The 23,107-nt window shown below is 35.7% G+C and overlaps 1 protein-coding gene across 3 annotated transcripts in view; it reads right to left on the minus strand.

Annotated features, from left to right (window-relative positions):
* Nucleotides 1-23,107, minus strand: part of STAG2 (stromal antigen 2) — a 164,043-nt gene that overhangs the window by 51,120 nt on the left and 89,816 nt on the right. For all 3 annotated transcript variants that reach the window (XM_049767074.1, XM_049767075.1, XM_049767073.1), the window contains exons 7-15: nt 19,600-19,804; nt 16,191-16,342; nt 14,000-14,073; nt 12,708-12,831; nt 11,554-11,652; nt 11,374-11,453; nt 5,294-5,401; nt 3,628-3,739; nt 1,114-1,231 (exon numbers count right to left, since the gene is read on the minus strand). In XM_049767074.1, coding sequence (XP_049623031.1) covers nt 1,114-1,231; nt 3,628-3,739; nt 5,294-5,401; nt 11,374-11,453; nt 11,554-11,652; nt 12,708-12,831; nt 14,000-14,073; nt 16,191-16,342; nt 19,600-19,804 — 1,072 coding nt within the window. The remainder of the gene's footprint in view (nt 1-1,113; nt 1,232-3,627; nt 3,740-5,293; nt 5,402-11,373; nt 11,454-11,553; nt 11,653-12,707; nt 12,832-13,999; nt 14,074-16,190; nt 16,343-19,599; nt 19,805-23,107) is intronic.

The following is a 23,107-nucleotide window of genomic DNA, read 5'->3' on the forward strand; positions in this document are numbered from 1 at the left end:
TACTTGAGAAGAATTTTACTCAGTGTTTACTGGAATAAACAATGAAGATGTCTATTATACCCATTTGGTAATATTCATCAGTTTGTACATCTATTTCCTTAATTGTACTCTTATAATTCATTTGCCCATGGATAAGAGTGGGTGTTAAAGTCACCTACTATTATCATGTTGCTCTTCAGATCTATTAATTATTGATTTATTTTGATGCTACTTCATTTGGTACATATACCAATGAGTGCTAAGTTTTGAAAAGTTGATTCTTAGCATAATGACAAACCCTATCTTGCTTGTTATTCTGCTTGAAAACTTTGTGGGGGCTTTTGAGCCACACCTTTTGATGCTCAGGGCTTAGTCCTGGCTTTGTGCTCAGTATTCATTACTGGCAATACTCTGGGGAATATATATAATGCTGATGATTTGATCCAAGGTAAACCTCATGTCAAGATAAGAGACTTTATCTCTGTACTATCTCTCTAGCCACTTAAAGTTTGTTTTATAAATTAAATAGCTTTAATTTAAGTGGGAGAGCACCTGGTATTGCTCTGGGGTATTCAAGGCAATACTAGGGTAATTATATAGTATCTGGAATTGAACTTGGAAATCTAACATAAAAATCATGTGGCAAAAAAACAGCACTATGAGCCATCCTTCCCAATCCATATCAACCAGCTTTAAAACTAAATTAGTACAATCTATTTTCAAAACTATCTAGGCCTATCAGACTTTTTTCAGGAAAAAAGTTACCAGCTGTCCCTCCCCTAAAATCTAACTTCTTTCAGGAGACAAAGTGACACCCTTGCACCAAGCTACTAACTAACTTCCTCCTAGATTGTTACAGCAACAATTTCCTTCTCTGAGTGAACAGCACTGCCCACTCTGGGAAACACTATTCTAAATCAGAGGTAATATGTCCCACACCATGTGACACAGTATATTTCAAGGAACCTACAGATGAAAAATTATAAAAAGTGAGGGAGGTAAGGCATGATAGCGGGGGATATCCACTAGAGGGGTGTGTGTGCAGGAAGAAGGTTGGAAGGGGGATACAGACAAGTAAAAGTTGAAAAACATTGATTTATACAACAAATTCTATGATCAAACTCAATCACTTACCTTCTTCTCCACTAAGTGGCTCCTCCAGCAACAAGCTATTCATACATTCCCAGTCTTTGAGCAGCTCAGTAGCACAGTCCCACATGCTATCCACAAGGTATGCTGCATGTTCGTGTAACTAAAATTTTAAAAGGGCAAGGTGATTTTAGACAAATAGCATGCAAGCTTTATCTCCAAAGAATGGAAGCTCTGTTCACACTATTTACAAACTTAGACAGCAATGTGGTATTTTAGTTTAAAAGGAAAATAGGACAGGAAAGAAAATGCCTTAATAACTTGCTGTGCATGAAAAAATTATTAGGAACGAAGATTAAATATTTCTCAAAGTAACAAAATATTAACATGATAAAAGCCTGAAAACAAGGGGGCCAGAGAGATAGCACTGTGGTAGGGTGTTGTCTTGCATGAAGCGGATCCAGGATGGACAGTGGCTCGAATCCCGGGGTCCCATATGGTTCCCCTTGCCTGCCAAGAATGATTTCTGAGCACAGAGCCAGATGTAGCCCCTGAGCACTGCCGGGTGTGATCGAACCCCACCACCACCAAAAAAAAACCTGAAAACACTCTATGTATCACACTTCTATCTGGAACTAATAAATAAGTTAGTCTCAATTCTCAATTATGTAATATGGATTTGAGGTGGGGGTTGTTATCACACCAAGCATGTTCAAGGCTTTCCTCCTGACTCAAGGATCATTCTGGAACCATATGGATCATTAGGGAACCATATGGAGTGTGGGGGATTCAATCCAGGTCAGCCACGTGCAAGACAAGTGTCTAACATACCATACTACTTCACCAGCCTCAATATGAACTATTTTAAATTAATGAGTGATAATTAATTAAAATACAAAATACTTGTCCACTTATAAATTCAGCTAACATACAAATAATTCATGTGTGTTCTAAGACACTAAAGGTGCTCTACAACATCCCAACTCATTTAAGGAGAGCAGTATAATAATGTTCAATATCATTAAGCCTATTGAAATAAAGGCTACATTGAAACAATCACCTCAAGGGATACAGAAAAAACAATGGGCATATTTCAACGTCTATTCATGGTAAAACTCCGCAAAATAATCAGTAACAGGAAGCATCCTTAAAAATAATTTAAAACTCATAATACTGCATAATTTTCCTCTAAAATCAGGTACAATTTTAAAATTGTACCATTTCACCATGTCTCACCATATCTATCCAATTTGTATTGACTGACCTAGTCAGTTTTGGAAGGCAAGTGGAAAAGAACATAAACACAGAGAAAATGAAAGATAAAGTATCATTATTTACAAATAATAAAGAAAATCCTAAAGGAAATAACTTACTAAATATTTAGCAAATTGCCAAATCAGAGGCCAATATATAAGGCCCAAGTGCAATTCTACTGAAAGAGAAATGTTTTAAATTATCAGTATGCACCTGATGTCAATAGTAGTACACAATATAAACACCTAAAGTTTACTGGAATTTTACTAAAGTCTAGTTAGCAGAAAAGACCCTGAAACTGAGGGAGAACTTAAAGAGTTCATGTTAAATGTAAACGCACACATGGAATCTTAATAATAGTGGATAACAACTATTCAGAACTAATAATGAACTAGTACTGTGGTAAGAGGGTTACATAGATTATCTGGAGTTATTTTTTGGTTTTTGGGGTGCTCAGGGGTTACTCCTGGCTGTTTATTCAGGAAATTACTTCAGGCAGGGCATTGGGACCTTTTAGGACGCTGCGGATGGAAGCTAGATTGGCTGTATGCAAGACAAATGCCCTACCTGCTGTACCTGTCCAAATTATCTCAGTACTACCTGAGAAATTTTTACCAGAAAAAATTGAGCTTAGAAAGAAAGACTAAGTAGGGGCCAGAGCAAGAGCGCAGCGGTCGAGTGTTTGCCATGCATGCCACTAGCCTAGGACGGACCATGATTAAAACACTGACGCCCCATATGTTCCCCCGAGCCAGGAGCGATTTCTGTGTGCATTTCTGCATGCATAGCAGCAGTAGAGTAACTCCTGAGCATCACTGGGTGTGGGCCAAAAACAGAAGAGAGGAGGGGCGGGGAAGGAGGAAGGGGGGGCGGAAGGGGGGGAGGGAGGGAGGGAGGGAGGGAGGGAGGGAGGGAGGGAGGGAGGGAGGGAGGGAGGGAGGGAGGGAGGAAGGAAGGAAGGAAGGAAGGAAGGAAGGAAGGAAGGAAGGAAGGAAGGAAGGAAGGAAGGAAGGAAGGAAGGAAGGAAGGAAGGAAGGAAGGAAGGAAGGAAGGAAGGAAGGAAGGAAGGAAGGAAGGAAGGAAGGAAGGAAGGCTAATAAAACTAAGATAAGTAGGAAGTAAAGGAGCCTGACTTCAAAATTCATTTTATTAGGATGAGACTTACATTGACTTACACATCTACTTTTACAGAAAGTATTTTGTAAAATCATCTGGGGTGTGGAATATTTCAAGATACACTGTATTTTAACCTCATTTTCAAAGTGCTTTTTTAACTTACGCATAATATAAATAACATCAACTAACCTCACTTTCCAGAAAGAAAAAAACCAATGTCTTAACAAGATTGGCATTTGGACCTTGTCTTCCCCTTCTTTTCATTATTCCATCTTCCTCTGGATCTCTACGACTGAAGAGCCTATGGACAATTAAAAAATACTTTTTAAAAATATGTATTTCAATATTTAAGAAACTGCAGTTTCTATACTTATGCATATAACATGAGAAAACCACAGATAGAAAGGAATATTATCCATTATACCCAGGCTAAAAGCAGTATCTATAAACCTATTCATTATATATTTAATTGTATGTCAATTCCCCTTAATTGTTCTAGTTGTGAATTCTTTAAAAAAAATGACAACAGCTCTCCTTTTCTGCTTGGACAGGCCCAACAGGCGGGCTGAGCATCAAGGCAAGCTGCAATCCTCTCTCTAAGGTGTTTCTGACCACACAGACTAGTGAATCATTTGTAAAATCCTTAATGTATCTTTTGTTTTCAGTTTTTGGGGTCACATCCGGCAATACTCTGGGGTTACTCCTGGATCTGTATTCAGAAACTACTCTTGGGTGGGGGAGTGGCAGAGTATTCTTCTGGGTGCCATCGACTTGAATCTGGGTGGGCGGCCTATAATGTAAACACTTCAGCTACTATAATATCTATCCAGCCCCTAAAATCTTAATGTATCTGAGGAAAGTATTTACTTTCTGCATAAGTATATACTATAAACTGTATAAATACAGTACAATGATTTATGTATATATGAAATCTATGATAAAGATCAAACTTTACAGGGCCAGAGTGATAGCATAGTGGTAGGGCTTTTGCCTTGCACACAGCCAATCCAGGACAGACCATGGCTCGAATACCAGCATCCCATATGGTCCCATGTGCCAGTCAGAAGCGATTTCTGAGCATAAAGCCATGAATAATCCCTGAGCGTGGCTGGGTGTGACCCAAAAAGTCATGAATGAATGAATGAATGAATGAATGAATGAATGAAAGATTCAACTTTAAAAATATTTTTCCGTTTATTTCTATAACTATGCCTGAAATCAGAGATTCATTTGTGGATATGATAGCCTTTTTACATGCAAACAAGAGAAAGATTTTTCATAGGGTAAAGTGAATAGAGAACTGTGTGCAAATGTTTCATATCAAATAATTTAATAGACTCACAGCAACATATAGTTTAGTTTGCATGGTTCTCATTCTTTTCGAAAGCCTTTTCAGTTGTTAAATCTTTCCAGTGATATGATAGCCACAATCATGTTAGTTAATTATATTACGGAGCTCAAAAGCATCATAAAAATTAAACAGGACTTCAGAGTTCATGCATCAAGCTGCATTAACATTTTAAGCAAAATATTTTATTGTCTAAACCCAAACAAAAATAGGCTTAAGATATTTATGTCATCATAAATAGGAGTAAAAAAAACAGAAAAATTACAGTTTATATCTTTAATATTATAGTTAAAAAACATGGTTCTAGATCCCTTTCAGGATATGATATAACTTATACACAAAGAACTATAGAAAAGATAAACTTTTAAAGAAAACAATAAAGCATGAAAGTTCCATTTTATATTATACTCGATTTTAGTAGGTATGTTTTCTTTTATATAAATTATAACTCAATAAGTTATGCCAAATAAATTTCTAGAAAATGATTTATCATAAATAAAATTTTACTTTTTATAGAGAAATTCTCCCGCTGCTACTGCTACTGGCCGGTGAGCTGAATAAACCAGATGATAGACATTTTCACAATCTTCTGCAGTAAGAACTTCTTCACTACTCCTAAAAATAAGTAGAAAATGTTCTAAAATTATGTCATAATTTTAAGCATAACAAGTATAAAACTAGTGTCGTATATTAAAATAGTATTTTTACAAATTCATGTATTAAAAACTAACACAGATTAATCTTTTGATTATCTGTCAGTAAAAGTTTGTTTTGACAAGAGCTGAATATTTTATTAAAATATCAGATCGATGGAAAGTAAAATTAAATACTGGGTGCAAAGAAATACAGAGTGAAATGTAATGACATGACAAGAATGCTAAAGACAAATTATTAATTCAGAAAGTAAAGTTGTAACCTGCTGTAAGAGTTTAAAGTTAATAATACACAGAATACTTTGACTATATTTCAAGTAGTAATAGCACAATATTTTAAAACCCTAGTTATCTAAGAATGAATGATAAAAAACATTTCATCTAAAAAAGTACTAAATGCCATCAGAGAATATAAATAATTCTTCTATAATTAAAATGTAAATGTCAAAAGCATTTAATTACAATTATTGGCAAAAATCTTACTGATATGTTTGTTTTCCTGATCTTAGTCGGGGTGGGTGGGTTAACACCCAGCGATCCTCAGAACTAACTACTGAGTCTACATTCAGAGTTCATCCCTGGCATGTTCAGAGGACCATAAGGGATGCTGGGGATCCTGTGTTTGGCTAATCCCAATTGGTATGGTGGAAGTAAAGCACCCTAAAACCTGTACTATTACTCTAGCTGCATCCTGATCTATTTCAAATTAACAAAATAAACCTAACAAAATTACCATAAATCAAAGTTTTCACTGACCCTATCAATCCTAAAAACAATAGGTTAAATTTTGTCGGTTCTTCTATTAAGAACTCAGCAGTAAGAGCCTGAATTTTTGTACTTTCCTACCTTCTAATATGCTCTCATTCTGAGATAAACAAGCTAGGTTAGATTTTATTTTTTATGTAAATGAGAAAGACTCAAAAGACCACCAGAAGAGAAAAAGCACTACATTCAATGTTTTCTTTCTATTCTATTTTCAGTGGGTAAGGGAGGAAAGAAAACACAGGGATCATGTAGTGGAGGAGAACTAACTCAGGCTTCTAGGTCCGAGTTGCCTCCCCATTCCCCAGGCTGTTCCTTTGGAGAAGCTCATACCCTTCTTTTATCATCTGTTATGCTCAAGATTTCTAGAAGGATAATATGTAAGAAAGTACTATTTTTTTTGTTTGTTTTTGGGTCACACCAGGCAGCGCTCTGGGTTTACTCCTGGCTCTATGCTCAGAAATCGCCCCACTGGCAGGCACGGGGAACCACATGGGATGCCGGGATTTGAACCACTATCCTTCTGCATGAAAGGCAAACGCCTTACCTCCATGCTATCTCTCCAGCCCCAGAAAATACTATTAAGAGAAGCAATTCAAAATGTTGAATTCATGTTCCAAGATTAGGGTACCTTGATTCAAATTATTCTATGTCTAATTTTTAGGACTGGACTATTTTTAGGGCAACCAGTTGTATCACATTATAATGAAAAGTGCATAATGAATCAAAGTATAGTAAATCATTTTCTTCTCATTTGTTCACTGGTTAAGCCCAGTGATGCTTCACTGTAACACATGGTAGGGATACTAGGCAATACAGGGTATTGGGCTTAGACCTCCATCTGCAAAGTGTGTGCACCTCTCCTGAGTCTGGTTTCCCAAGCCTGACTCTTACGTGTTAAGTGAGAAAGCCCTTAAACTTCAGGTATTAGGATGAATGAACCAATGTGAAATGAATTATTCAAATGACTCTTATAATCCTAAATAAAATTTTCAGTTGCAATAAAGAAAATGCTTTTGGGGGGGGGGGGCACACCCACGGTGCTCAGGGGTTACTCCTGACTGTCTGCTCAGAAAATGCTCCTGGCAGGCACGGGGGACCATATGGGACACCGGGATTCAAACCAACCACCTTTGGTCCTGGATCGGCTGCTTGCAAGGCAAACGCCGCTGTGCTATCTCTCCGGGCCCTTTAATTTATTTATTTTTTTATTTTTGGGGGGTTTTGGGCCACACCCACGGTGCTCAGGGGTTACTCCTGGCTGTCTGCTCAGAAATTGCTCCTGGCAGGCACGGGGGACCATATGGGACACCGGGATTTGAACCAACCACCTTTGGTCCTGGATCAGCTGCTTGCAAGGCAAACGCCGCTGTGCTATCTCTCCGAGCCCTTTTATTTTATTTTTTTTTTGAAAATGCTCTTTTTTTTCTAGAGGAAGAAAATGCAGGAAAAAATTGCAGAGTTCTGGGGGCCAGAGTATTAGTACAGCAGATAGGTTATTCATCTTTCAGATGGCCGACAAGGGTTTGAGCCCCAGTATCCCATATGGTTGCCAGGAGTAATTCCAGAGAGTAGAGCCAGCAGATAACACCTGAGCACCACTGGATGTGACCCCAAAAATTGGTGCTATTAATGATATTTATTCAGGAATCTTTCAATATTTCAGTAACACGTGTGTATTTGACATTTTTAACTCAAATTAAAAATTAAACAAAACTGCCTTTAGGACACTGGTAAAGTCAAGTGGGAACTCAGCTGCTTAATGCAATGTTGGAAGAATGCATGGGTGACAGTATCATCTACAGTACTGTGAATCACAGTACTTCAATCATGGAAGAATGGGATTAAAGAAAATAACAACTATTAACACCGCTCAATTCCCAATTTAGTACATCATAGAAAATGTCAGCTTATATAGATTTTTTTTCTTCATGACTACAGAACACTCTATTGCACAGAAATGGAGGGTAGCAAAACACAATCACTGGAGAATAGAGCTGCTGCAAACTCCATATATAGGGCTTATATTTCTCTTACATAGTTCTTTCAATGCTAATAATGTAGCTATCTAGAATTATATTTAAAATAAGGCTGTGCTATAGAATGAGAATATTTAAATTGATGAATATATAGCACCAGAATGTTCTCTATTAAGAGTTTATCATGGTCCGGGGCCGGAGAGATAGCACAGCGGTAAGGTATTTGCCTTAGATGCAGAATAATGGTGGTTCAAATCCCGGCATCCCATATGGTTCCCCGGGCCTGCCAGGAGCAATTTCTGAGCTTAGAGCCAGGAGGAATCCCTGAGCGCTGCCGGGTGTGACCCAAAAACCAAACAAAGAAAAAAAAAAAGAAGATATCATGGTCCAATCAAAAGTATTAAGTCCACTTTTCTCAGTCTCAATATAATTTTCCTCCATTGTCAAGTAATAGTAAGTAGACTAATATAAACATCCATATATTTAAAGTAGATCAACAATTTACTCGTTGTTTAAATTTTACTGCCAATTACTTTTTTCAAACATTGCATTATTTGTTTTATTTTTTCTTTTTAATTTCTTGAACTTAAAATATTCCTATGGTAGAGGTATTTTGCTGACTCATTTCTTTTGATTCCTGCATAATATATATCCTGTGCTATACAACTAACTTTCTACCTTAAATTTTTTCAGAAAACACTCAAAAAAAATTCCTCCCATATTTATCAAGAGCATGATTTTTTTGTCCAAGTTATATATCATCCTTAGAAATATATATGCCCTTGTCAGTTTAGATGAATTTGTAAATGTGATTTTCTAGTTTTAATTTAATCCATTAATGACTTGCATTTATATAATTTATCCATTGGAAAATTTATTTGTGTATAAGTAATCAACTAACATAGAAATTAGATCTTTCTCCAAATAAAAACATAGTTGTTGGGACCATAGTAATAGCACAGCAGGAAGAGTGTTTGCCTTGCACACACTGCCAGGTTGGACTCAATCCCTGGCATCCCATATGGTCCCCCAAGCCTACCAGAAGTGGTTTCAGAGTGCAGAGCCAGGAGTAGGCCCTGTGTGCCGCTGACTATGCCCCTCCTCCAAAAAAGAACACATACTTGTCACAAATACATTTATTTTCTGGTAGGAAATGCCTCCCTGACTCTGTCTCAGCTTCCCAGATATATCTTTAATATATCTATTTTTATCCTATTCAACTGATTTGCTTGTATTCATATACCAATACCAAAACTTAAAAATGGGGGCCTGAGAGATAGCATGGAGGTAGGGTGTTTGCCTTGCATGCCGAAGGACGGTGGTTTGAATCCTGGCATCCCATATGGTCCTCCGAGCCTGCCAGGAGCAATTTCTGAGCATAGAGCCAGGAGTAACCCTTGAGTGCTGCCAGGTGTGACCCAAAAACCAGGAAAAAAAACATTAAAAATCACAAAAGATGGGCTGGAGAGATAGCTCAGCAGTAGGGTATTTGCCTTGCATGCAGCTAACACAGGAGGAATGGTGGTGCAATTTCTGGCATCTCATATGGTCCTCTGACCTGCCAAGGCCAATTTCTGAGCATAGAACCAGAAGTAAATCCTGAGCACTCCAGTGTTGCCCAAAAACCAATTAAAAAATTAGAGTATTTGCCTGGCACGTGAAGAATCCAGTTTCAATTGTCAGCATCTCAAATGGTCTCTTGAGCACCTCTACAAGCAATTCCTGAGTGCAGAACCAGGAATAATTCCTAAGCATACCCAGTATGACCCAAAAAAAAAAAAGAAAAGAAAAGAAAAAAAATGATCACAAATATGGCTTGAGGGGCGGGAGAAATAGCATGGAGGTAAGGTGTTTGCCTTGCATGCAGACGAATGGTGGTCAGAATACCAGCATCCCATATGGTCCCCCAAGCCTGCCAGGAGCAAATTCTAAGAGTAGAGCCAGGGGTAACCCCTAAGCGCTGCCGGATGTGACCCCCCCCCAAAAAAAAACAAAAACAAAAACAAAAATAATTAACAAAAACAAATGTGGCTTGCTTTGCAAGCCCATGTTGATCAAGTTTCTCCTTGTCTCTGTTCCTTATTTATCTATTTCTACTTGGGAGAATTCTATGTTCTCTTTTGAACAAACTCTTCTATTTTCTCCCCTTACATCTTTCTAAATACATTTCAAAACAAAAACCACCTTGCTTCATGCTCAAAATAAAAAAAAAACATTTTATGACAAAATCATATAGAGCTGATGTCTCATTAATGTTTACCAGAATTTCACTGTATTCTATTAATCTTCAATGACTATCAGAATTTCTGGCATTCATCATTAAGAAAAAACCCTTTCATTATATGCTTGGTTTGTGTTGACAATCTCAATTATCCACTAACAAAAGAATAAATAAATATAATAAGTGATGAAATAGTTGAGTCATAAAACAATAAAACTCTGCTGTAGACTACAAGGAAAAATATGTTACACAGAGGAACAAATGCCATATGATTCCACTTTGATGAGATATACCTAAAGTAGTCATAGTAAGTAGATTATTGTTTAGCATGGGCTAGAGGAGGTCAAATAGAAGATTAGATTTTAACAGGTAGAGTTTTAGCAAGGGAATATCAGACCTGAAAACAGATTTATTGATAATAATGAGCATACACTTGAAACTACAGAACCAAATACTATTTACTCTAGATAAAATGATAAACTTCATAGCAATTTTTATTAATAGCTATTTACATAATCATTCATTTACTTGCTTTTGGGGCCACAATCAGTAATGCTCAGGGTTTACACCTGGTTCTGTTCTCAGAAATTACTCCTGGTGATGCTTAGGAGACCATCTGGGATGGCAGGGTTGAATGTGCAAGGCAAATGCACTGTACTATCACTCCAACCCCAAACAGTATTTTTTAAAGTAAATAATAAATATCTTTATGTAATGTTTTAAATTAAAATTGTTCATAGACAAGTTCAGTAAATTTGCATTTCGAAAAAGGAAGAAACAATTGTTTGACTTTATTTCAGCAGTATATAATACTGCGGTGGAGAGACAGATTAAAAGGTGAGTACTTGATCACTAACACCACTCACCATCTGTAGCCTCAATGGCACCCAAATAAAGTTTAGATCTAGAAAATTTAAGCCAATTATTTTAAAGCAATTTTACATGCTAAAATGAGTAATGTGTGTTACTTACTGTAAAACAAGAGTAAGTAATTTTATTGCTTGCACTGCGACATCATATTCTTTGTCAAGGGTCATAGATACAATTCTATCCTAAAGACAAAAAAGATTTAAATATTTATAAAGGGAAAGAAATTGAAAAATATGCCCAAAGAAAATTAAATTTTCAACTATTACTTAAAGTAATACTAACCTTGAACCGACTAGTAAAAAGTTCCAGTTTGGAATTCAGCTCTTTGTTGTAATAAAGCCCCTGTAGAGCAGTGAGACATTTGAGTCTTACCTCACCTTGCTAAAAAGGAGAGAGAAATAAAAAAACATTAAAATTTTGTACATTTACAACCTGAATATTCAAAATAATGCTATATTATCTACTCGAAGATTTTAAATATGTTACTCTTTGCAATGTCCTCTGAACCTGTTCCCTATAGATCACAGTAGTAGTAATCAATACTTACACTGAATACTATTATCTTTTGAGTTACTATTTCTGTAGGCATAAAGATAATTTTTTAAAAGATTTTCCATTCCGACTATGAAAGATGACAACATATTTTACACTACTTTTTCCATACAGAATACAATTCTGTAATGGATATATAAGGAACTTTAAGCTAGTGAAGATATACACTGAGGGAAAAAGGCAAATTAATAAAAATTAAAGGTTAGATACAATTTGTAATGGGAAGATTGAAGTTAAGAAATTTTAAATAGGGGCAGGTGAGGTGGCACTAGAGTTAAGATGTCTGCCCTGCAAGCGCTAGCCAAGGAACAGACCACGGTTCAATCCTCCGGCGTCCCATATGGTCCCCCCATATGTGTGTGATTTCTGAGTGCATAGCCAGGAGTAACCCCAGAGCATCAAACGGGTGTGCCCCCCCCCCAAAAAAAAAAAAGAAATTTTAAATATATGGGGCCGGAGAGATAGCACAGAGGTGGGGCATTTGCCTTGCACACAGCTGATCCAGGAACAATGGTGGTTCGAATTCCAGCATCTCACATGGTGCCCGTGCCTGCCAGGAGCGATTTCTGAGAGCAGAGCCAGGAGTAACCCCTGAGTGCCACTGGGTATGAGGAAGCAAAGGGAAGGAAAGGAGAGGGAAGGGGAGGGAGGAGAAGGGAGGAAGCCAGGAGCGATTTCTGAGCGAGCATAGCCAGGAGTAACCGAGTGCCACAGGGTGTGGCCCAAAAATCAAAAAAACAATTGTAATATTTAAAAAGCACTCATAACAGCATAGGAGGCCTATAGAATGTAGAATCAGGAATATTTTTATGCACATTAATTCATTGTGAATCAGAACTACAAAGTTATATCTATGGGTAGACAATCTGTAAGGCACCCCTTACCTTATCATGCATAGTCCAACCAACATATTTTAAATAACTGTCATTAAGAAAGGCATCGCTATACATTTTCATCCAGATGCCAATTTCTTCAATACAAATAGCTCTGATTTCAGCTATTGCATCACTAAATGAAGAAAGAAAATATTACATTAATACCGTTACAAGTGGATTAAAAAGATGACAAATACTTCATTCCTACTATGAATATACAACTACTGTAAGAATCAGAGGACTGAAAAATAAAGATGAAGCTGGGAATGTAGAGCTCAGCAGTAAAGCATTTATTTGCTTTACTGTATGAAAGCCCTGGGCTTGATGTCCAGATAGACAAACATGCATGCACACGCACAAGTGGATGCACACGCATGTGTGGAATTTGAAGCATGATGCCTGTATACCAAAAATGTATCTATTGGGCAAAGTATAATTACAATCACACAATATTTTAAGTTAAACTAATGACAAAATCTGATTACACCTTTTATACCATGCCATATCCTAGCCTTTGCTCAGAACTTTTCTGGTTTGGTGTGTTCAGAAGATATCAGATATACTAGCCTGGTTTTCTAAGCAAGAATTAGTTACACATAATGTTGGGGCCACGCTCAATTTGGATTTGAATGTCAAAATAAATTATTTTTAATTCATCCTGTAAGCACTGGTGAGTCACTAAAGGCTTTTCAGCAGAGGAATAATGCAACAAAGAACATTTTTTTAAATGCAGTAATTTCTATGTATGAGAAAGATGAAGGAATGGACTACAGTAATGAAGACACTAGAAATAAGAATGGACACAGAAATATTATAAAGAAAGAATTAACCTGATTCAATAACTGCAAGAATGGGGTTATGAAAGAGAAGTTGAATAAAAATGACTCCACATGTAAAGAATAGGTTACAGCAAAAATGATGGTAAGACAACCTATTTCTTTCCTCTGCTCATCCAAAATAGCAAAAATGTCTCACATCGATCTAAATTTCCCACTGCTATTCAAATGGTCAAGAGACAGAATCTATTAATATAATACTTGAATGTGTTAGCAATTAGGTTTTCTAGGGCTTGACTCCTAACAAAAGGAGTAGCTTCCATTTGCTAATCAGATAAAATATCTCAATTTTTCAGCAGGAAACTATTTTAAATCAAAGAACTTGCCAAGGTATAAAATCCAGTGGAAGAACTTAGATTTGATGAATGATGTTAGTTCCAACACACCTATCACTAATTTATACTGCCTAAGCAACTAGATTTAGATTTAGAGTAAATTCATCATAGAAAAAAAATTCTGACTTACCGGTATCTATGTACAAACACACCCTTAAATATTGCATTCATCATATTTTCTATTTCATCTTGATTTTCTTGAAGCTGAAAAAATACACATCAGTGTTAATTATAATGGAAACAAACAAACAAAAAAACACCAGAAAATTGCCCCATGTAAAATGGAGGATTCTCCAGGGATTTGGTGGTTGCACCTACTTTCAATTCTACTAGAGTAACAATAACCACACAAAAAATGAGTACCTTATACACGAGGTAGCTACCATCATGTTATTAATGTTATGGTTGAGTTGCCTTTTACAATTGATCCAGTAGGTCAATTTCTCGAACACTCAAAATTACCCAGAATATAAAGGTATTCTAAAGTAATTAGTTGCATAGAATATAAAACATCAAAAACAATAATCACAGGTCTAGAGAGAAAACACAATGGGTAAAGTGCTTGCCTTGTACTCAGCCAGTCAGGATTTGATCATAGACCACACTCTATGATCCCTGACCATAGAGCCAGGAGTAAGCCCTGAGCAACATCAGCTGTGCCTCAGAACCCCCAACCACCATCTGTTCTTTATCGTCTAAATAAAGACTCGTTATTTATTGCCTGCTGGGGGACGTGGTTTGAGTAAAAGCATTTAGTAAAATCATGCTTTCCCTGATGATAAGCTTTGTGAGTGAAAGAAAGTTAATGTGAAATAAACAAGTAAACATTTCAGATCATTTGGGGGTTATTTTGAGACCTGGTGGTGCTCAGGAAATACTGCCAGCTCAGACTGCTCAGCATACCATACAATGGTGGAGGGGCGGGGGTTGAACTTGGGTATCCCACAGGCAGAGAATGAGCTCCAGACCACTGAGCTCCGCTCCAGCCTAATCTTTCAAAGGCAGAGCCACTTACCCACTTGCATGTATTTTTACCTTCAAGCCTGAGAATGAATTATGTCAGAGGAAAACTTCATAAGGAAAAACTTTTATAATCTCAATAAGAATTAGACTTTAGATGATGATGTGTGTTTTTCAATTTTTTCCTCTCTTTACTAACTTGCATTTTCAAACAAATCTAGCAAGGGCTTATACTTCCAATATTCATTAGCACAGATAGTGGATCTGTAACACCCCATATGTTCCCTGAGCCTGCCAGGAGTAACTCCTGAGCACCACTTGGTGTGGCCCAAAAACAAGCAAACAAAAAAAGTCTGCAGTTAACCCTAAGCTACATGCATTAATACCTCCCATTTACACAGAAATTTAAGTCTCAAATCCTTTCACCTATATCCAATCATTCTGTGTTCACAATCTTAAATGTATGTTCAACAATCAGACTATAATTCCAATGACTAAGACATGTAAAACATTCACCAATATATCACCTGATGAAATTTGTTAAGTAAATTAAAGTAATAAACTATCAATTCTTCCTTTCAAACTATATGAAAGATGAATAATTTAGACATGAGAAAATATGGCCAAGATCTTCCTGGTTCTGCTTAAGACAGAGCATTATAACATTATAAAATATTTTCGTGGTCTCAAAATTATTCTCTACTAACTTGCAAAATTTCAAAATCAAGTAAAAATTTATGGATTATAATGGCAAACATTTTAAGTGAATTGCATTGCAATTATTCTGAAACATCAAACTTTGTCCAATATAAATAATAAAGACCCCAATAGCAGATAGCAAAATAATATATCACCAGCAGTGGAATTTAAATTACAAGCAGATCATTAAAATACTTTACTTGCTATTATTTAGCATACGGTTGAAATAGCATTTTCATGATACAAAACTATATAGGGTGATCAATCATCAACATTAACAAAGTGCCTCCAACACTGCAAAAAAAACAATTTAGATACCATAAATCGCCTAGAAATTATTTTCAAAGCAAGTTCACTTTAGCAAAACCTGGTTTCATCCTGACAACTATCTGAGGAAATTAAGAGGAACATTTCCAGAGAAGAAATAATATTGTCTTAAAACAACTTATCATACTGGACGAGGATTCCATAATTCAAACTATAAATTATTTCACAGTCCAAAATTCCACAGAAAGAAAAAAACAGAAATATGCCAAATTTTGGCAGCAACTATTAACAAAATACTTTAAAACCCTTGAAATGTTATCAAATTTTAAATTTTCAAAAATGATAATCTCATAAACAAGCAAAGTTATAACAGAACACTCAAGAAATAAGGTTACCTCTTTCCGCTTTTGTAGCAGGAGTTCTAGCCTCTCATTGGCTCGTTTTCCAATCATTTTATTCCGTTCTGCCTCGTACTGCCTTTGTGTATTATCCATATTAATGCTGAGATTTAGTGCCACATTCACCAATGCTGTCATTAACTTCATAGCTTTATTTAAACAAAAAGCATTAAAATTTGTAAAATAAGATTAAGATTAAGATAGACTTCTCTGCTTCTATTAGAAAAAAATAATAACAAGACAACAGCTTAAGTGTACATATTATTTACTACTATATATCACGTATGCCAAGTTCTTTTCATGACTTAATCCTATAACACTCAAAAGGCTCAAAGTAAAGAGATATGAAGAAATTTGTTTCAGATTACAAAATTCGTTTAAGTAGTATAAATCAAAATCCTAAAAAAGTAATCTGATTCAAACTTTACTATATAAATAAGTTCCCTACAATGATCTCACAGAAATTATCCAGTCTAAGTATAATTTGTTCCATACAACAGTGAAATTAGCTATATCAGTAATGAAAGGGAGGAGAGGCTGAGTACTTTATATCAAACTACAACATTCCAAAATGGGCTGAAACCAGTATCTGATTTCCTATAATTTCACTATTAGACATCACGATAAAGACAATGATACAATTATGAAAATCAGATTTAGACAAAAGTCAAAAGTACAAAGAACACACTATCATTCAATAAAATGTATTTAATTAGAATTCTTCAAGATCACTATCTTGAGTTACTGAATCCTTACTTCAAGCCAAATTTCACTGTCTGTGATTTAATTTAATCCAATTGAAATATCATGCTCTTTTAAGCTTTCTTTGGTTTACTCCAAACAATTTTTCAAAATTGGTTCAGTACATGATAGGAGAGAAGAAAGCTAAATCTTAATTTTATTGAGAGCTATCAGCTCTCTTCTAAAAGGTAGTTACAGGTCAGAGACTAGCTCAAGAGACAGTGCAGGGCCGAATGTAGGAGGAAACCCAAGTCTGATCCCCAGCAATGCCTGGTCATCCCCAAGTACTGCCAGGAATGACCTACAAGCAGTTCCTACATGCCTCCAAGTATGGCCCCATAAGCAAAATAAATGAGACTTCCCAATTTTCTGGAGTTATTTCATATACCTTTAGCAAATCAGTTTGCTGTTCTAGACTAAAACCATCCACTTTACATTTATAACTATCTGAATTTATTCTAACAAGCAAGTTTTCTATGCATCAAGCTCACTGAGCATGATCAGTCATGTCTTATAATTTACTATCAAAAAACCTACATTGTCTGGATGAAATCCTATCAGAAACTGTACTGTAAATCTGTGCCTAAAATAAAAATAAAAAATCTATAGGGAGATTGCACTTTATTATTTAAATTATTCCAGAGAAATTTTCCCCAGAAATGTATTCTACTGTTAAAGATTAGAATACTACCATAACAGTGCCTACCTGATTTATTCAAAACAAAGTAAAAGGCACATACTTATTAACTAAATCATTTTACCTTTAGGATCAAGGAGAAAATAAAATAATAAAATTAAAATAAAACTGGTATCAATTGATTTTGCAACCAGTTTAAGGTTTAAAATGTAGAATGTTTTTGGATTTTAGGGTCACATCTGATGGTGCTCAGGACTTACTCCTGCCTATGCACTCAAGTGGTACTTAGAAGACCATATGGGATGCTGGAGATCAAACCCTGGGTCAGCTGCATGCAAGGCAAATGCCCTATCTCTCTCCAGCCCCTAAAATGGAGTGTAATTCATTAAATTAAAAGGCAATATCTGATGTGGGAGAGTGGTTAACTATAAATCCAAAGCACTGACTCAACTACACTGAAAACATAAGCTCTAAGCTCCAACCACCAAAATTTGTGATTTGCTGGTCAAGGTGACAGGCACAGGCAGGAGGTCAAGGAACGGGAAGAAGTAGTTGATATTGATGGTGAAATTGGTGTTAAAATACTATGTGCCTAGAACTCAGCCATCACAGCTTTGTAAACCATGGATGGATGGATGGATGGATGGATGGATGGATGGATGGATGGATGGATGGATGGATGGATGGATGGATGGAGGATGAGTAGATGGGTGGATGGGTAGATGGGTGGATTGGGGTCAGAAGATGGGGAATAACAACAAGCACAGGGAAGAAAAAGGTAACTAGAGACATAAGGGCAAAGGAGGGAACTGAGCACTTTGGTGGTGGTGAAAGTGGTAAACTTTGTACATCTAAACAATGAAAGCTGATACCATTATAATATATTAGCTCAAATATGATAAAAAACCAGATCTCTAAAATGATGACACAATTTAAAGATCAATAATATTGCTCAGGTTAAAACTACTCAAAAATATGGGGCCGGCAAGGTGGCGCTAGAGGTAAGGTGTCTGCCTTGCAAGCGCTAGCCAAGGAAAGGACCACGGTTCAATCCCCCGGCGTCCCATATGATCCCCCCAAGCCAGGGGCAATTTCTGAGCGCGTAGCCAGGAATAACCCCTGAGCATCAAACGGGTGTGGCCCGAAAAACCAAAAAAAAAAAAAAAAAAAAAAAAAAAAAAGGACTACACAAATGACACTGAATGACTCAAGACAAAAGGGCCCACCTTGTGAACATTAGGTCATTAATTTAATCCCTGGTGTCACCCACTTATACAAAGCACAGTCCCAGAATTTCTACTGGCCAGGCGCTTCAGTGCAATTGTAAAGTATGCGATCTCTGTGAAGCAGCCAGTTATGTATGAGCACCATAACTAAATATGCATAACATCTGGCAAACACTGCTGCTTAGATTGTGCTCCCAAGAGGCAGCACAATAATATCTGTATACACTACAAATAAGAGTGATCCAAGTTCACAGGTTCTCAGTAAGCAATGCCATGGGATATATATGTGTGAACCTGGTCATTCACTGCAACTGCAAAAAGGAAAAACAAAAAAAAATCAACTTCTTTGTGATATGATTAAAGAGTAAGCATCATTCTAGTATGATCATGATACCAGGAGAAGCTATGCAAACCAGAGAGAAAATGAGGGTTAATCAGACTATATCTTAATGACTGGTCTCCTCAAATCTGTCAATGTCTTCCATGATAAAATGTCTTTCACGTTTTACTGATAAAACCCAATACACTCCTAATTACTACTTTTTCCTTTATGTGGCACAGTAAATAATCAAGTAGGTTTCCAGGAAGAAAACCACCATATATATCCAAGAGTATGGATCCACAGACTTCAAAATAAAAATATCACACCATTCCCAATTAAATCTAGAGTTTGGAAAAGAGAGACGTAGCCTTTACTATATAAACAAAAATTAATGTGTTCTAACTTCCATTTCTACATGAAAACAATTTTAATCTCTAACCAAAGAAATACATACTACAAAAAAATCGAGAGAATACTGACCTGCCAGGGTGCTTGTATGTCGAAATGCTCTGACTTGTGAGTCAGACAATCCCGTAAGAAGTGAAATGACAGTATCCATCATATACTCATCATATATGATGCTATATTGACACTGCCGTACTAAAACACCAATGAATTCACAAAAACTGGATTTGAACTTCTTCCATTGAGGACCTGCCATTGTAAGTGGATAATCACCACTATCCTAAAACACAAATTTTAAGAGCAATTAATTGTATTTAAAATACACAACAATAACATTTTACTTGTTTTGAAGTTACCTAAATCAATGCAATAAAATTTCTTTAACTCACTCTTTTCCAATTCTCAATAACAACAGAATAATATAAAAGGTAGCATCTCTCTTCTATTCTTTTTAGAAAACAGCTAGTATGAATTGACTTTAACTAATAAATTTATACAAATTATTAAATCTTTCTGATAAATTCAAAATATTATCCCAACAAGATGTAAACTTCTTCAAAAGGAAAAACAAAATCAAACTAGTATTTCTGTTCAAATTAATACATTATCAATAGTCTTTAAGGGAAATTATGAATTATAATCAGAAGATTACAATATATAAACATTCGCTTTAGGACAATAGTCAATATGAATAAACAAAAATTAGAAATGAGAGTTAACTAATACAACTTTGAAAGGATTGATATTCAAGTTTTCTTCAGTAAAAAGATGGGAAATTTTGCTATGAGCTTATATTAAGATCTACCATAAATAATTAAAAACAAACAGTTCTTTAAAAAAAACAGAAAGGACCAGGAATATACCTCAGAGGTAGAGCACTTGCATATGTGTAAGGCCCTGGGTTTGATCCCTGATCCAGACACACATCCCTTCCTCACTCATAAAAGCATTGTAAATGTTCCCTGGGTTTGATCTCTGAAACACACACAAACACACAGTCCTTTCCTCACCACACATGCAAGCATGGTAAACGTCCCTAAAATATGCCCAACTTTTGGTAAGAAATGTGGTAACCACTCCACAAAGCCACTTAGGGCAGTGATTCTCTATATGCCCAGGGAAAGTGGCATGATGACAAGAAGCAGAGTGGTTACAGAGGTCAGACTAAGCCAATTTTTCATAAAAGGCGAAAACTACAAAGATGATTATGTTGAGACCTGAATATATCAAGTCCAACTGCAGATATGAAAGACCATTAAGAGATACGCATATTCTGACCTGGGATAAGAAGAGAAAAAAATGTCAAGTGACTGAATACTACAACTCATCTTTTATTATGAAAATTATGAAATATTGTGATCATATTCACTTCATTTTGCTATTATACCTGATCTTTAGGAAGGAAAATATATTAGTGTCATCAATAAAGTCCCCATGTGGAGAAATCAGCTTAAGAGAAAAACAGAAAAATACCTTCAAACAAAAGTAATCTAAATAATACTATTAAAAACACATTTGTTGTTCTCAATATTTAAAACTATGTTTCAATAAACATCTTTTAGACAAAATCATTTAAATTTGTTCGCAAAATGCACTGTAAAATTATGTTACTATTAATTAATATTATGGGACAAAAGCATTAATAAAAAAAAGTTTAAGTATATGTTATGTGTAAAATAGTACTGGAAAACAAGTAGGGAAATATTTTTACATATTGCATTAGTTTTATAAGGGAAAGGTTGAAAATGTTGAAGATGTTGCAACATATTTATATTGTCTTTAAATTTTTATTTTGTTCTGTTTTGGGGTCACACCCAGAGTTGCTCATGGGTTACTCCTGGAACTGCACACAGGAATCACTCCTGGCAGGTTCAGGGAACCATAAGGGACATCGAGAATCAAAATTGGTTTGGTATCATGCAAAGCAAATGTTCCATCAACTGTACTATCACTCCAAACCTTGTCTTTAAACTTGCTAATAAAAAAGAGAGAGGCCATTAATACACTGACCTTCTCAGAACTGAGTTTCTAATTAGAGTATCCTAGAGATTTAAGGTCATTTTATCTAAACCTTAACAAAAGCATTTTAACCATTTCTTGTTCTTGACAGCTAGGATAGCTCAAATTAGCCCTTTGATTCTCAGCTCAATAAAAGCCTCAGTCTCCATCTCTGGCATTGCACAGTGAACCATGCACCACAAAAGAGAACAGAGCTAGGAGTACCACCAAAGTACCTCCAGGCGTGACCCAGAAGCAAACAACAAATTTACTTTTTTTCTCACAACATTAGTAAATTTTAGTCAGCTAACATAAAGCTGAACAGTCTCTTATCTGAGACTATAACCCTAATTCTCCAAATGGTTTTTTCCCCATATTTTTATATGGGTGACTATATTAAAATTTACCTTAATTATTAAAAAATGAACTTGGAATCGTTGATGTTTGCAAAATTATATTTCATGATTCTTATCTCAAATAACTTTTTGGTAATACTAAAAATTTTAGTATTTATTATTGTCTCTAAATTACTTGTAGACCAATAGCACTAGTATAGTAATCAAAGTTAGTATGACAAGCCTCATACTTTTTTGTCTGTTATTTTTTGTTTCTTTGTTTTGCTTTGGCTCATATCCAGCAATGTACAGGGATGATTCCTGGCTCTGTACTCAACAATCACTTGTGTTGGTGCTCAGAAAACCATATGCAGTGCCAGAGATGTAGTGTCAGAGACAGAACCATGTGGAGGCAAATGCCTCAACTCCAATACTATCACTTGGGGACTATAATTTAGAATGGGAGTTAAAAGGTCCAACATCAGAGTAAGCAAAAACCACAACAAGTGAAATGTAAATGAGATGCAAATGAAAGAATTTTCTACTTGGAAATTCTTTGTGAAAAGTTCAGTAAGACTGCTGTGATCAAAACAGTTTCTATCCGGAAGGAGACTACACTATCTATGCTTAATTAGAAATACTTCAAAGACAAAACTGTAATAAAGAATGAACTCAAGTCTAAGTAAAAGTGGTTTCTAATAATTTGTATTTAAATCATTTATTTTTGTATGCAGTTGAGCCACATTACATTTTTGATACTAAGCCCCTTTTTGCCTCCAAAACCAGAAGTACAATGGTATCTTTTAATTTTCATTGTTTTCATTTTCCATATTTGAAACATAAGGTATTTTAAACAATGGGATTATATATACTTATTTGTCTAAACCACCTTGTTTCCAACAGTTGATCAAAATCTTCCTCTTGGTACATTTCTGTATTGTTTGTTAGGCTCTAAATTTTATTCTTCATTAATATTTTTTTTTGCAGTGACAAGGATCAAATCCGGGGCGTCACACATGCAAAGCAAGTAGGCAAGTGTTCTTTGTTATTTGGGAATAATAATAACTATATATTAGGTCCTTACTATGTTGATTACTAAAAAACTATGGAAATTTTCAAACACTACTAAATTAAATATTTGCAACAGTATGTATACTATTATTAGGCCCTATTTTACAGTTGACAAAACTTCTAAGAAAAACCTTGTCCAAACATACATAGCCATCTTCTAATTAATCTGATATCAAAAC

This window comes from Suncus etruscus, chromosome X (assembly GCF_024139225.1).
Source record: "Suncus etruscus isolate mSunEtr1 chromosome X, mSunEtr1.pri.cur, whole genome shotgun sequence".
In the NCBI taxonomy this organism is placed as follows: Eukaryota; Metazoa; Chordata; class Mammalia; order Eulipotyphla; family Soricidae; genus Suncus; species Suncus etruscus.